The 15,805-nt window shown below is 40.9% G+C and overlaps 1 protein-coding gene across 1 annotated transcript in view; it reads right to left on the reverse strand.

The window, feature by feature from the left end:
- The window catches only part of GALNT1 (polypeptide N-acetylgalactosaminyltransferase 1), a 78,461-nt gene that overhangs the window by 26,287 nt on the left and 36,369 nt on the right, over positions 1-15,805 (reverse strand). Inside the window, exons 4-5 of the mRNA XM_005696978.3 lie at positions 9,902-10,068; positions 2,931-3,138 (exon numbers count right to left, since the gene is read on the reverse strand). Coding sequence (XP_005697035.1) covers positions 2,931-3,138; positions 9,902-10,068 — 375 coding nt within the window. The remainder of the gene's footprint in view (positions 1-2,930; positions 3,139-9,901; positions 10,069-15,805) is intronic.

A 15,805-nucleotide genomic window follows, 5' to 3' on the forward strand; every position in this document is an offset into this window, starting at 1 on the left:
TATCATTTCTTCTTTTTATATTATATTTCCTAACTACTCCTGCTGGTATGGAGAAAGCAACCGACTTTTCTGCGGTGATTTTATATTTGGCAATACTGCTAAATTCTTATTATTTCTACTACTTTGTGTATAGATTTCTCTGTAAAAAACACATCATTTGCAATTGATAGCACTCGTTTTATTTTTCCTTTCCAATTCTTACACCTTTATTTCTTGTATTATTGCAAAATCTAAGGCTAATAATACTGAGTAATACAAATAATTCAGGGCATCCTTATCTTGTGCAAAACACTTTCAACATTTCTCTGTTATGTTTGCCAGTTAACAAGTGTGTATTTAGCTATCCTTTCTAAAATTTGTAAATTTCCATTCTGTAATAGTTTACTAAGTATTTTAAATCACAGATCAATGTTCATTTTAATCATAAATGAACATTTTTTTTCCCTGTATCTACTAAAGTGATTATAGAGTTTTAATGACAGGGTTTTAATCACAGTTTCAGAAATACGTTAACATCATCTACTTTGTGAACTGGTTTTGTAATATTAAACTAAACCAAGTAGTAATGATGTGTTATATATACATATATACTGATATGTTATCAGTGTTCCCCCACTTTTTTGGCACCAGAGACTGGTTTCATGGAAGACAGTTTTTCCGTTAAACTGGAGTGGGGGAAGTGTGGGTTTGGGATGATTCAGGTGCATTACATATACTGTGCATTTTATTTCTATTATTATTACATCAGCTCCACCTCTGACCATCAGGCATTAGGTCCTGGAAGTTGGGGAACCCTGTGTTTTTTATATATGTTGATACGCTGTTAATAAATCCCAGCTGGACTCAGTTTGCTGATGGTGTGAGATTTTTGTATTAAGGTTCACCAGTGGGTCTGAATAATTTTCCATGTACTTCTTTTCTGATTTCTTATCAAGGTTATACTAGTCACATAAAACAAGTTGAACTGGTATCCCCTTTTTCTGTATCCTGCTTACAAATTCTCAGGAGAGATCTGTTTTCCCTCCTTCACCAGCCAGGTTGAAACAGCCAGGTTGCCTTTGGTGTGATAGAATTCACTTCTCATTCTAACCCAGAAGTACAGACAACAGAAGCCTAGCTTTATGCAGATATTTGCTATTTGTCTTCACACTGTAGGCAGGGCCCTGGCCTTGGCTCCTCTCCTCCCAACTGTTTGTCTTTTAAGGTAGAAGATCCATATCCCCTAAGTTCAGCAGGAAACCCTACAAGTGAAAGCTGACTTTAGTGTCTGGACTACTTACTTGTATGTACTTCGTTCTGAGAGCTGCAAAATTTCTTACTTTAGTGCCAACTTGGTGATGCACTTAAAAATGTGTTTTGTATTTATCCAGAATTTAGCTTTTTCAGTTGGAAAAGTTGTTCAGGATACCTCATCTATCATACGGCCCAACTGGAAGTTGTTGTGTTTGTTATTTCAGGCAATTTCTCTTTCATATTTCATATTTCACACTGCTTTCTCCAAGGGTTTAGGCTCCTGCTTCATAAAGGTTACAGACTATCTTTACACAAAAAAACACTTCCTGAATCAGTCATTTGTTACATACAGAAAACAATTTACAGATATCCTATGTCTTTTTCAGGCAGTGTTCTCCTTCCTAAAGCTACTGTATCTTCTCACTGCCCAGGCAATTCATCTTTGAAAGGGGAGAGATGTAGGTCCAGTATTTGCTTACAAACAGAATGGATGCAATGAGAAGCTCCCACTAAGCTCAACTTGGGGCCTTCCCAGGTGGCACTAGTACTAAAGAACCCACCTGCCAGCGCAGGAAACATGAGACGGGTGGTGGGGAAGGTCCCCTGGAGGAGGGCATAGCAACCCACTCCAGTATTCTTGCCTGGAGAATCCCATGGACAGAAGAGCCTGGCAGGTTACAGACCACAGGGTCACAAAGAGTGGGACACGACTGAAGCAACTTAGCACGCACGCATGCTCAACTTGACTAATAAGGGTTTACCCTGCTGAAATCTAAATCTTAATGTTAAGCTGACACAGCCAGCCTCTGGTTGAAACTGCAACAACAAGCAGAAATGCAACAAACCTAGGTCCTGCAGAATGAAGTTAGTTAGGTCTTTTCCTGGTATCTAGGAACTAAGCCAGAGCCCAGCAGTAGACAATTCTCTGAAAACTGCATCATGAAAGACTACAACCATGAGCTTGCACTGCTCCAAATGTTCCACCTGTATTAGCCAAGATTACAGTGCTTATTTTTCATATACAATCAAGCATTTCCAGGGCAACGTGTATCTCCTCACCCTCTTTAACTCTGCGCTACAGGCTGAGAGATACAGCCTCAGTAAAGATGCAGACAGAGAGCAGATGACCTGCCCGCACCCTCATGGCAGCCTTAGAGAGCAGGGATGAGTACAGGGCTTTTTATCCTACCAGCCCTGAGATAAGTGTCTCTATGTTCTGCTCCTGTTCAGTGAAGAGAGCAGACAATAAACATCCTAGCAACACGTTTCCTAACCCATCCTCACTAACAAGACAGTCCACAAACAGGGCTTGCAGGCTTGAGAATGTGGTCTTCACATTTAGTCTAGAGCAGTCTTCATGGCGCTTCTCAGGTGGCTCAGTGGTAAATCTGTCTACCAATGCGGGAGACGTGCGTTCGATCCCTGGGTTGGGAGGATCCCTTGGAGAAGGAAATGGGAACCCACTCCAGTATGCTTGCCTGGAAAATCCCATGCACAGAGGGGCCTGGTGGGCTACAGTCCATGGGGTCACGAGAGTTGGACACGACTCAGGAACTGAGCACGAGCATTCTTCAAAGGTATTTAAAAGGAAAACTCAGAAGAAAATATTTTTATATTTATTTTAAAACAGAATTATGCAACTTACCATAGTTTAACACAAAGGCACTGAAAACAATTTATAAATCCCATAAAATTACCTGTCGTGTTTGATCCTGGCTAAGAGAGGCTCCAGCCACCCCACTGTGCACTCACAGTGCGCGTCTAAAAAGGTGATCACTTGGCCTTTAGACACAGCAGCGCCTTTTAACCTAGCTCTGATCAATCCAGAACGCTGCTCCATTCGAATGACGTGAACGGGTACTTTTAATTTTTTCACGTAACTCTCTAGAGGTCTTTTTAAAAAGTCTGAAAAGGAATAAAACAAATAAGAAAATAACACGAAAAATCTGTGAGCTGGCATTGCCCAGGTGGAAAGCAACTTTGGATTGCAGTATTCATTCAACATGTATTTACTGGGCACTGTAGGTGAGGCTCCCTGATTCACAAACCCAGTTCACCCAGGAAGGCTTTTTATTTCCTGACAGAATGTGCCAGAACTGCCTCTCCTTTGTTACGCGAGGCATTAGGGGAGAGCCTCTGGGCTCAGGCTCAGTCAGAGGCATGTTACCACATTTCTTGAAGGAGCTTTCTGTCAGGCTCAATTCTTTTTTTGAAATCATGCTTAAGGATCAGGAACAGAAAGAAGGTGATTCAACAGAATTAAACCCAGACCTCAATAGCGAGAAGGAACGAATACACAATAGCTGTTCAGAGTTCAGAAAGCTGTGGTTTCTTTAAAGACAGGAGCGAATTGTCTTACAGACCGTCACAGTCTCTGACTATGCAGTTCTTCTTGCAGGAGGTGGGGAGTGAGGTCAAGCTAGAAGAGAATGCTGGGCTGTAGCTGCAAGACCAAACAGAAACCTTAACAGACCATTTGGTCCAAGTAAAAGAGCTTTCAAGAGGGAAGGGCAACTAAAGAGAAAAAGAAAATCAGCAGCTATCCTGGAGAGTTCAGAGAGAGGCTGTGCCCTTAAGTCAAGGATTTCCTGCCTCCAGAGTACATAACTGACTTTAAAAGGCAGACAAGGGGGACTTCCCTGGTGGTCCAGTGGCTGAGACTTTGCACCCCAATGCAGGGGGCCCAGGTTCAATCCCTGGTCAGGGAACTAGATCCCACAAGCTGTGACTAAGGATCCTGCATGCTGTAAGGAAGACTGAAGATCCCATGTGCAATGACTAAAACCTGGTGCAGCCAAATAAATAAATTAAAAAAGAAAAAAGCAGAAAAGTTTCCACTTCCTCAAGGCAAAGAGAAGTTGCAGATCAGGTTAGTTTCTGGTAGTTATGCCAGAGAAGCAATGGATGGTGGGCAAATGTCTTTCCTACTTGTCCCCATACAAGAAGTACAAGGACAATCTCTCCAGGGAAGGAAAATCTTGACATGGAGCTACCAGGATGCCTATGACTACCTCTGTCCATGGGATCTCCATAAGGGTGGTTGGGTATATTAAGGGGATAAATTCTAAATGTGGGAACCCAAAGCGCTTCCTACATATTGGAGAGGGAAAGACAAATAGGAGTGAAATGGTTCTTGCTCCCTGGAAGTGGTAAGACCTGACTGATTCAATAATGGAATAATCAGGGCTATGAAAACAGTGAAAGAGAAAAAAGGCCTCTATGTCCACTACACCAGAACACCGATCCTTTACATGTCTGCTAACACATTTTCTAAAATATCTGGGCTAAAAAGAGTATCTGAAAAATATGGGGAGAACTCCTACCTGATAACCATGATTTTATGAACCAGAAAGCTATAATTTGATTCTGAGTAAAAAGGTGAGGGTGATGCCAATCCCGATGAAAAGCACCATTTTACCCTTTTATGTCTGTTTAGTATAATGCCAGGCTCTTTACAGACTTTATTTCATTAATCCTCATAATGACCCTATGAGATGTTATTAAACCTATTTTAGACATGAAATTCTAAGGCTTAGAATATTAAATGAACTGATGAAGATGACACAGTTTATTAAGGAGTAGATCCAACAGTCAAATCAGGTCTGCCTGACTTCAAAGCCCATCTTTTCACCCACAGCAAGAAATCCTGAAAGGAAACAACCAAGGGAAAAATTCAGGACTGTGGAATTGCCCGACCTGATACACATTTAGAGTTTGATGAATCTCATGTGATGAGGTATGAGTTATATTCTAGTACCTTAGACCAGTCAAGTGCAACTGTATCACAACACATCTCCCAGTAAGTCTTCCTTCCAGAATTAGTTTGAAGTGCATCTTAAGAATCAAAGCAATCTAATCCCTGAGTCCTGTTATCTTTGAAAGTTATGATACTATGTCTTGTCTATCATTAAAATGAAAAATGCATGGTCTGGTAGCTCAAAAAAGTTGCTATTCAACAACTTTTCTTGGCATTTTATTTAACATCTTTGTGGTTCTCATGCAATATGACTACAAACTAGATGTCTTCCTAACAGCTGACAGAGAATTATGTGCTCAGGACTAGGTGGGGGATTCAGTTCAGTTCAGTTGCTCAGTCGTGTCTGACTCTTTGCGACCCCAGGAATCGCAGCACACCAGGCCTCCCTGTCCATCACCATCTTCCAGAGTTCACTCAAACTCACGTCCATCGAGTCAGTGATGCCATCCAGCCATCTCATCCTCTGTTGTCCCCTTTTCCTCCTGCCCCCAATCCCTCCCAGCATCAGAGTCTTTTCCAATGAGTCAACTCTTCGCATGAGGTGGCCAAAGTACTGGAGTTTCAGCTTTAGCATCATTCCTTCCAAAGAACATCTAGGGCTGATCTCCTTCAAAATGGACTGGATGGATCTCCTTACAGTCCAAGGGACTCTCAAGAGTCTTCTCCAACACTACAGTTCAAAAGCATTAATTCTTTGGCACTCAGCTTACTTCACAGTCCAACTCTCACATCCATACATGACCACTGGAAAAACCACAGCCTTCACTAGACGGACCTTTGTTGGCAAAGTAATGTCTCTGCTTTTCAATATGCTATCTAGGTTGGTCATACCTTTTCTTCCAAGGAGTAAGTGTCTTTTAATTTCATGGCTACAGTCACCATCTGCAGTGATTTGGGAGCCCCCCAAAATAAAGTCTTACACTGTTTCCACTGTTTCCCCATCTATTTCCCATGAGGTGATGGGATCAGATGCCATGATCTTCGTTTTCTGAATGTTGAGCTTTAAGCCAACTTAAAGCTCTCCTCTTTCACTTTCATTAAGAGGCTTTTGAGTTCCTCTTCACTTTCTGCCATAAGGGTGCTGTCATCTGCCTATCTGAGGTTATTGATATTTCTCCCGGCAATATTGATTCCAGCTTATGCTTCTTCCAGTCCAGCATTTCTCATGATGTACTCTGCATATAAGTTAAATAAGCAGGGTGACAATATACAACCTTGACAATATACAATCCTTTTCCTATTTAGAATCAGTCTGTTGTTTCATGTCCAGTTCTAACTGTTGCTTCCTGACCTGCATACAGGTTTCTCAAGAGGCAGGTTAGGTGGTCTGGTATTCCCATCTCTTTCAGAATTCTCCACAGTTTATTGTGATCCACACAGTCAAAGGGTTTGGCATAGTCAATAAAGCAGAAATAGATGTTTTTCTGGAACTCTCTTGCTTTTTCCATGATCCAGCGGATGTTGGCAATTTGATCTCTGTTTCCTCTGCCTTTTCTAAAAGCAGCTTGAACATCTGGAAGTTCGTGGTTCACGTACCGCTGAAGTCTCGCTTGGAGAATTTTGAGCATTACTTTACTAGCGTGTGAGGGGGATTCGGTTCAGTTTAGTTGCTAAGAACTACTTATTCAAAACTCATTTTATGAAAATGAAGCCATGGGGGTTAACTGATTATGATTAGAAGATACAACGTCATCTAAAAATAAGGCAGAATCTTATTTATTAGGTATCTTTACAGCTATTAGTCTATAAATGGATCCCAAGGCATCTCTACCTCAGGCAGTGTGAGGCTGGCAGAGTAAAGGTCAGGGAAAATTTCGCTGCTCCTGGCAACAACTGAGAAATCTTAGTTAGAACTCAAAAGAGCAAGGAATTTAGAGTGTAATATTAATAAACCTGACTCCTAATCCCTACTTAAATAAGAACCTGTTTCCTTTTGTGTAAAATGAGAAAAACAATAGTCATGTCAGATTAAGAACACTGTATCAATTCTGAGCCTTAAGATACCCTTCTGAGATGAGAACTGCATAACTCTGAACATGAACTAGGGATTCATCCAGATTCCGTCTTTATTACAGATCTGCAACAGTAAAGTTATGACAGACGTGAAGCACATAGCAGTTAAGAGGTCAACCAACCCCCAGGTCTATGGTTAAGTCTCATTTTGCTCTAACAATAAAATAGGGATAATTATAGCACCTACTTCATACTTAATAAATGGAGCTACTGATGTCTCAGCAGGTTAACTGTGAAGTCCAGTACTCTGAGGCCAGGAGCAGACTACGCATGCTACACAGCCTAGTTAGGAACTCTATGCAGACAAGGAGGAAAACACAAGGATTAACTGACTGGGGATTACTCTTCCCTTCATTCACTGAATATATGCTGGACTGCTTACTATGCAACAGGCACTGTGGACACTGGGGAGAAAACTGAGCAAACAGTCCTTCCTGATGGAGTTAAAGTGCCTGCCTGGGGGGGTGGGTGTAAACTGGTAAAGCTCCGGGGGGTGCTGTGGAGTACAGAGTGTTCTGAGAGGTGTTCAGTGGGACATGACCTGGTCTTGGGAGGTCAAGGAAGGCCTCTCTGAATGTAACTTGACTCTGATGAAACATCTGAGCTGAACTGTGGGGATAGGGTGGGCAGGGATTTACAAGATGAGACTGGAGATGCAGGCATAGACCAGGGCACGCAGGCCTTAAAGGAAAGCTGTTTGCTTGTCTTTAACTGAAGTATAGTTGCAGGCCTCAGAGGAATGATTTTTTTTTTAAAGTATAGTTGATTTACAATGTTTTCAGGGGTACAGCAATGTGGTTCAGTTACATACAGGTTCTTTTTCATATTTTTATCAATTGTAGGTTATTATAGGATACTGATATAGTTCCCTGTGTTATATAGCAGGTCTTTGTTTCGAGGAAAGGTTTTCATCAGAGAAGTGATGTGGTCTGGTCTGCATGTTTAAAAGCTTCCTTTAGGGAGACAGTGTTTATGGGGAGACTAGTCTATTTCATCAGCCGGGTGAAAAATAACAGTGCCTTGGCTGGGCCTTATGAGTAGGAAGGGGCAGACTTAGAGAGCTGCCTCTGGTTCCTGGGCCCATAGTTACCACCTAAACAAGAAGGTCAGACCATGCTCAGTCTGGGCAGCAGGACTGCAGCTGTGACCACAACAGCACAACGCCCAGTGGTTTCCAAGCATCAGAAGTAGTGATTAGAACACCCGAGGCTTTCCAGGCCAGAAGACGCAGAAGAACCAAGTGACACTTCAGACCTGCTTAGTGACTAAGAGCCCGACGGAGCAGGGAGGCAGACACCTGCCCACACGTTTCCAATTACAGGTTCACACAGGCCATGGTGATTCAGGAGGGCCTACATGAGGGAGGAAAAAATAACTGGGATACGTGACTTTTCTTTGCCACTTCATGTTGTGGACACATGCATCTTTCTGATTAGGCTACATCCCACAAAAACTTCCTATTTCACACAGCCTTCTCAGGCCTGCAACAAAATGATGGCGAAAACGGGGGGAAATATAAAAACAAATCATTTCATCTGAGGAAAAATATCTCTCCTTAAGGAACATTTAATTTCAAAAGTTTCAACTTATAAGTCAGTCACTCAGAAGACAGAAATGTTTTTATATATCGCTGCTAAACTAACTCTGGCTAATTTTCTAAAGAGGGATTAATTAATTCCTAGCTACCAATTATTCAGGTGAAATTTATATGTCTACTGTCAACAGTAATTATTTAAGTGTGGTATTCTTAATTTATAACCGCTCTCATCCATTTTGACATTAATTATAGTAGATATTATTATTAAATGTTTTATGCAATTATAAACTATCTCCTTGATTAGATTAAGGAAGTAAGCTACAAAGCCCTTGAGACAGCAAGGCTGTAACTTATTTATTTTTACTTCTACAATCTGGCAAAGGAAGATGATTTAAATTGTTATCAATGTGCAAATTAATCCCAATAGTTAAGATAGGAAGTAATTAAATTTCATCATGCTTAAATGTATATGTTTAGTGTGGGCATAGGAAGAAGGTATAATACTTGACTAAACTATCTTAGCATATGCAATTAGAGATTAGGCAAGAAAGGTGAAGATAACAACAAAAAAAGGTTGAAAAGATAAGTCATGAAGTTTCAAGCTGCTTAAGGAGGGAAGAGCCATTTTCTGTAGTTCCCTTCAAATTTTTCTCATGTGAGTATAGGAATATTGGAGAAAGCACATGACACCAATGATCCTAAACAGCTGTGCTGTGAAAAACAAAAAAGCCCGTGAAAAATTCTGAGATTCGTGGAAGAATGTCTGGGCCAGAGCCACTGCAGAGACTCATCATGAGATCAGAGACATACTATACACCACTTTCCCACAAGGCCCTTCATCACCCTTTTATGCACCACGCCTGACCTTGGGAATGGAGAAAATGGGAAGATCTAGGAAGAACCTGGAGAGCCTGGACTCGCCCAGCTGAGGCTCTGCTCTGCTGGCAGGGACGATTCCCACTGTCCATGCACTAAATCTCTCTTCATGGCTCTAAATCAGAGCCAGTCTTTCTCCACCGACTCCAGGCTGAGCTTCCCACAGAGAAAATCCTGACAAAATTGTGTTGTTTTTTTTCCTCCCCCACTGTTATGCATAAATTTTTACAGTTATCTCTTTTTAAAACAAGATTAAGATGTGATACAACTAAATGCTAATTAAAGTAATATTTTAAGTTTCACAAGGCTGTAAACTGTTTGCATATGTGAATGAGTCCAAATGTCATAAATAACTTTTAGGATAAATTAGAAGCTTGTATAAAATTATTAGGTTAAACTGATAGCAACTATCACTGATAGCAGCTAGTTTTATAAGCACTAATGACAAAACATGTAGATTATTGGCATTAAAATGTAAAATTTACCTCTTTCACTGGCATCATCTACTAGAACGATTTCTTCTAGCATGTGTCTTGGTGAGCGATTAATGACGCTGTGGACAGTTCGCAGAAGTGTGCTCCAAGCCTCATTGTGGAAAACAATCACCACACTGGTTGTAGGAAGGTTATCTGGATACACCTTTGTTTTACACCTGGAAGAAGCAAATGCCTTTGTAAAACTGTTAAGACAGCAAAATCCAGTAACCCACACTAGGACGGCTGACAGAGGAATAAAGGCAGTTGGCTCTAGGGCTCTAGTGGTGCAACTCTCATAACTTCTCATTTATTTAGGTTTTGGTTAATGTTGCATTTAATAAAACAGTACCTAAAGTTATATATGCTTAGACTAAAACTATTTTAAAGATGTTAATCATATTCTTAAAATCAGGCACCTCTCCTGATATGTCTTCTGTGGATTCATTTCAATGGAGAATGTACTAAGGCCATATCACTAATCCCAAAGTGAACGGGTCTCAAGAATCCCATTAGACAAAAAGTCAGAACTGCTACAGGCTAATAGTTGAATAATCTAAGCAAAAGATTCCCTTCCACAAAGGAAGTAAACTAATATTTACTGAGTATCTACTAAGTACCAGGCACTGAAGCTTCCTAATAGCTTTGTGAGGTACTTGGAGCCACAATTCACAGATGAGAAGCCAAGGACGGACCCAGGGAGGGAGTGGCAGGGCCTGATTGTGAGTTTCACAATCTTGATGCTGCCATTCCACAACGCAATTTCAGCACACATCTTGTTCAGTATAGACTGTGTCTAGAAATGTAGTCATTGGAAAAGACCAAACACACCCAAAATATCAGCACACAGAATCAATAAACTAGTTCTACATGGTCTCATCTTTCAGTCTTGTGAGCTAGATGAAACCACTAGAAACAGACTACCCGAGGGCAACAACAGCACTAAGTAACCAGACATCAAGCCATGTGTTCCAGGACATTCTAACATTGCTTAACTGACTCCTATTAAGTCATGAGTCTCCTTGTTTCACAAACTAATCCTACTTATTATTATGAATATTGGGAAACAGAATACAGCCATGGTCACTACAAAGCTAGCTTACAGAAACAACAAAAAGAACAAAACCCCCTGAGACTCAGAGGATGACTAGGTAAACCTGGCATGTACAAACAGTACTGCTAGCTGGGAAGCCAGCTGGGTGCACAACCGGGAACCAACAGGAAGATGATGGAAAACTCGGAGGTGCCGGCTCTGCAGAAGAGGAGTGGTAAGTCAGATTTATTACTAGGACGACAGGTTAAGGAATTAAATTCTGAAGTTGTATGGAAAGGAAGTAAAGCTACGCAACACTGGAAATAAGACTAAAATGGAAATCATTCACAGCAGGATGGAAGAATCAGAAAGCAGAGTGAGTATTAGAACCCAGAACAGATGACAAAAAGGATACCAATTTCCTAAATCAAACAACTGAATTTAATCATTCAGAGAAATACAAACTCACAAACATTCTCCCAGGACTTCCCTGGTGTTACAGTGGGTAAGAAGCTACCTGCCAACGCAGGGGACATGGGTCCCATCCCTGGTCTGGGCAGATTCCACATGTTGCGGAGCAACGAAGCCCATGTGCCACAACCACCGAGCCCACGCTCTAGGGCCCATGACCACAGCTACTGAGCCTGCGTGCTGCAGCTACTGAAGTCTGTGCACCCAGAGCCTGTGCTCGGCAACAAGAGGGGCCACCGCAGTGAGAAGTCTGCACACTGCAATGAAGAGTAGCCCCGCTCGTCACCAACTAGAGAAAGCCCTCATGCAGCAGTGAAGACCCCAAGCATAATAAGTAATAAGTACACAGTAAGGAAGTAATAAGACAATAAAATAACAAATAAATAAAAGGTATTTTAAAAACCCACACGATTTCATAAAAAAACAAAACAGAAAAACAGAGAAAATATGGGAAAATCTTTATAAATGATCACAGACATGTAAACACACACACACATACTCCAGCATTCCAGCTAAGCTTCTCCCCTGAAGGGGCCACCTGTCCTTGTGGGGCTGGAGGGAAGGTAACCCTTTGAAAGAAGGAGACACCGAGCTAAGGATGAGCACAGGCTGTATTATGAAGCCATCTTCTTCTACTGTGTCCCAACTGAGCACATCCTTGGGGAAGAAAACTCGCAAGTGGAAGGCCATGTTGCTTTAAAAACAAACAAAACAGAAAGACCACACACAGACTTAACAACAGGGTGTGGGTTAGGAAGAGAGGGAAAAGAAGACTCTTAACTTTTTACTGATATATAAACAAGTTGACAACTATAAGTATACAGTTCAATGAGTTTCTACAAAGTGAATGCATCAAGGAGTCAGCACCCAGAAGAAACAAGACCATTACCAACCCCACGGAGGCTCCCACTGCACCTGTTCCCAAGGTGACCACTCCTGTGGACCGCTAGCATTACAGATGAATTTTGTCTTCTTAACAACTTTATTTAAAAGGAATAATACAGAGCAGTGGTTTTCAGGGCTTCCCAGGTGGGCTAGTGGTAAAGAATACGCCTGCCAATGTAGGAGATGCAAGAGATGTGGGTCGGGGAGATTCCCTGGAGGAGGGCATGGCAACCCACTCCAGTATTCTTGCCTGGAGAATCTCATGGACAGAGGAACCTGGGGGTAACAGTTCATGGGGTTGCAAAGAGCTGGACATGACTGAAGTGACCTAGTACACACACAAGACATGGGAGCAACCTAAATGTCTATCAATAGATGAATGGATAAAGAATATATATAATGGAATATTATTCAGCCACAAAGAGAGTGAAATAATACCATGCGCACCAACATGGATGGACCCAGAGATTATCATTGAGTGCTAAGATGCTTCAGTCATGTCTGACTCTTTGCAACCCTATGTACTGTAGCCCACCTGGCTCCTCTGTCCACCAGATTCTCCAGGCAAGAATACTGGAGTGGGTTGCCATGCCTTCCTCCAGGGACTCTTCCGACCCAGGGACAGAACCAGTTGTCTCTTGTTTCCTGCATTAGGAGGCAGGTCTTTACCACTAGTGCCACCTGGGGAGTCGAGAGATTATCATACTAAATGAAATAAGTCATAAAGAGAAAAACAAATACCATATGATATCACTTATAAGTGGAATCTAAAATATGATACAGATGAACATATCTACAAAATAAAAACAGACTCGCAGATTCACAAAATAAACCAAACAAATACCAAAGAGGAAAGGGAGTGAGAGAGGGGTAATATAAGTTTGAGATTAGCATATACAAACTACTATATATAAAACAAACAACAAGGTCCTACGGTATAGCACAGGGAACTATTTTCAATGCCTTCTAATAATCCATAATGAAAAAGAATATGTATTTATATAAAACTGAATCACTTGGCTATACAACTGAAACTAACATGACATTGTAAATCAACTATACTTCAGTAAAATAAAATTTAAAAAGAGCCATTTTCATATGGGTCTACTTCTGAGCTTTCTATCTTATCCCATTAATCCATACATCTATCTTTTTGCCAACATCATAACTTGATTACTGCAGCTTTACAGAAAGTCTTTGAATTGGGTAATGTATTTCCTCCAAATTTATTCATCATTTTCAAATTTATTTTAGTTATTCTATTTTTTTTTTGCGTTTTCAAATAAAAATTTAAATCCCTTGCTCAGGTTCTGATGGAATTTCACCGAACATCTACTGAGGAGAATTGACATCTTTTTCTTGAGGGGCTACTATGCATCTGTTTTTAAAGAACATTTTTATTTTTAATTGGAGGATGACTGTTTTACAATGTTGTGTTGCTTCCTGCCATACAACACTGTGAATCAGCCGTAAGTATACATATTTCCCCTCCCTCTTGAACCTCCCTCCTACCCCCACCCCATCCCACCTCTAGGCTTCCACAGAGCACTGGGTGAGCTTTCTGTGTTACACAGCAACTTCCCACTAGCTATCTATTTTACATAGGGTAATGTATATGTTTCAGTGTTACTCTCTCAATTTCATCCCATTCTCTTCTTCCCCTGCTGTGTCCACAAGTCTCGATGTCTGTGTCCTACGTGTCTATGTATGTGTCTATGTATTCCTGTCCTGCAAATTAATCAGTACAATTTTCCTAGATTCCATATATATATGCATTAATATATGATATTTTTCATGCTGACTTACTTCACTGTGTGTAACAGGCTGCAGGTTCATCTACCTCACTAGAACTAACTCAGATTTATTCCTTTTTATGCCTGAGTAATATTCCTTTGTACATATATACCATACCTTTCATCCATTCATCTGTCAATGGACATCTATGCTTCCATGTCAGGACATTGCCTCCATATCCTGACTATTGTAAACAGTGCTTCAGTGAACACTGGGGTACATGTGTCTTTTTAAATTATGATTTTCTCAGGGTATGTGCCAAGCAGTGGGACTGCTGGGCCACATGGTAATTTTATTCCTAGTGTTTTAAGGAACCCCTGTACTGGAGAACTGACATCTTTTACGTTGAGTCTTCCAACACAGCTAGAAAATGAGGCTTTAGTTTCCTCTCTCTGCTGCCTATTTCCCAAGACTGTACCTGTGTTTCAGGTCAAACTGTGGAAGACAGAAAGAGAAAAGCAATGGGAATCTACACATGCTCTGGAGACCAGAGTTCTTCTAGTCAGAGAGGATTTCCCTTCCTCAGACTGCCGCCCTGGCCGCTGCTCTCATGTCTGTGTGCCTTGACAATACTGCCTAGGGGCTGAGAGCATAGGGAAGAAAAAAAAGAGTTGAAAAAAGCGAACCTTAAGACACCCTCTTTTTGTATCTCAGACCAAAGAGGGCTACTTTTGGGGCTCTCTTTCTGTACCCACAGTGCACTTCTGAGTTTTGGACTAGTAGAATTTTGAGAAGAAGCAGAAAGCAGGCATCCTTTGCTTGCTTCTGACCTTAGCAGGGAGGAGTCCAGTCTTGTTCCATAAAGTGTGATGTGACATTAGAAGCACAATCCATAAAAGAAACAACTGATAAATGTAACTTCATTAAAATTAAATTTTTTTGTGCCAATGAGCATATTCTGTACCTAAAGGTATCATTAAGCCATGAAGGAAATGGAAAACACAAGCCACAAACTAAGAAAATATTTCGAAATCACATGTCTGATATTTATAATTTGTCCAGAATATATAAAGAGTTCTTGCAACTCAGCAACAGGAAATCAAATAATCTTAACTTACAATGGGCAACATATTTGAAAAGACATTTCATTAAAGATACAAAAATGGCTGATAAGTACATAAAAGGATCCTCAGTATCATTACAGAAACCCCAATTAAAATCACAGCGAGGTACCACTTCACACCCTGTAAAATGACTATAGTAGAAAAGAGAGTAAAAAAGAAGCACTGGTAAGGATGTGGAGAAACTAGAACCCTCATACACTGCTGGTGGAGTGTAAATGGCGCAGCTGCTCTGGAAAATAGCTTGCCAATTTCTTAAATAGTTATAGAGTATTATAAGACTCTGCAATTGGGAATTTGCTGAAGAAAAACAAAAACATATATCCACACAAACTCCTGTATACAAATGTTCTTAGTAACATTACTCATAATAGCTAAAAAAAGGGGAACAATTCAAATGTTCATCAACTGGTGCCAGCAGTAACATCCACACAGCTGAGTAACACTGGGCAATAAAAAGGAACAAAGGAGACAGGCCACAATTGGGAGAATCCCAGAAACACTATCCTCAGTCAAAGGACTCAGACACAAAGACTTCACATTATGTGATTCCGTTTATATGAAAAGGCCAGATGAGGCAAGTCTACATAAATAGAGCACATCAGTGATAACTTTAACCTGGGGCTGAGAGTGGGAATGGAGAGTGACTACAGACGCACACCAGAGACTTTT

The sequence above is a fragment of the Capra hircus genome, chromosome 24 (genome assembly GCF_001704415.2).
Source record: "Capra hircus breed San Clemente chromosome 24, ASM170441v1, whole genome shotgun sequence".
In the NCBI taxonomy this organism is placed as follows: domain Eukaryota; kingdom Metazoa; phylum Chordata; class Mammalia; order Artiodactyla; family Bovidae; genus Capra; species Capra hircus.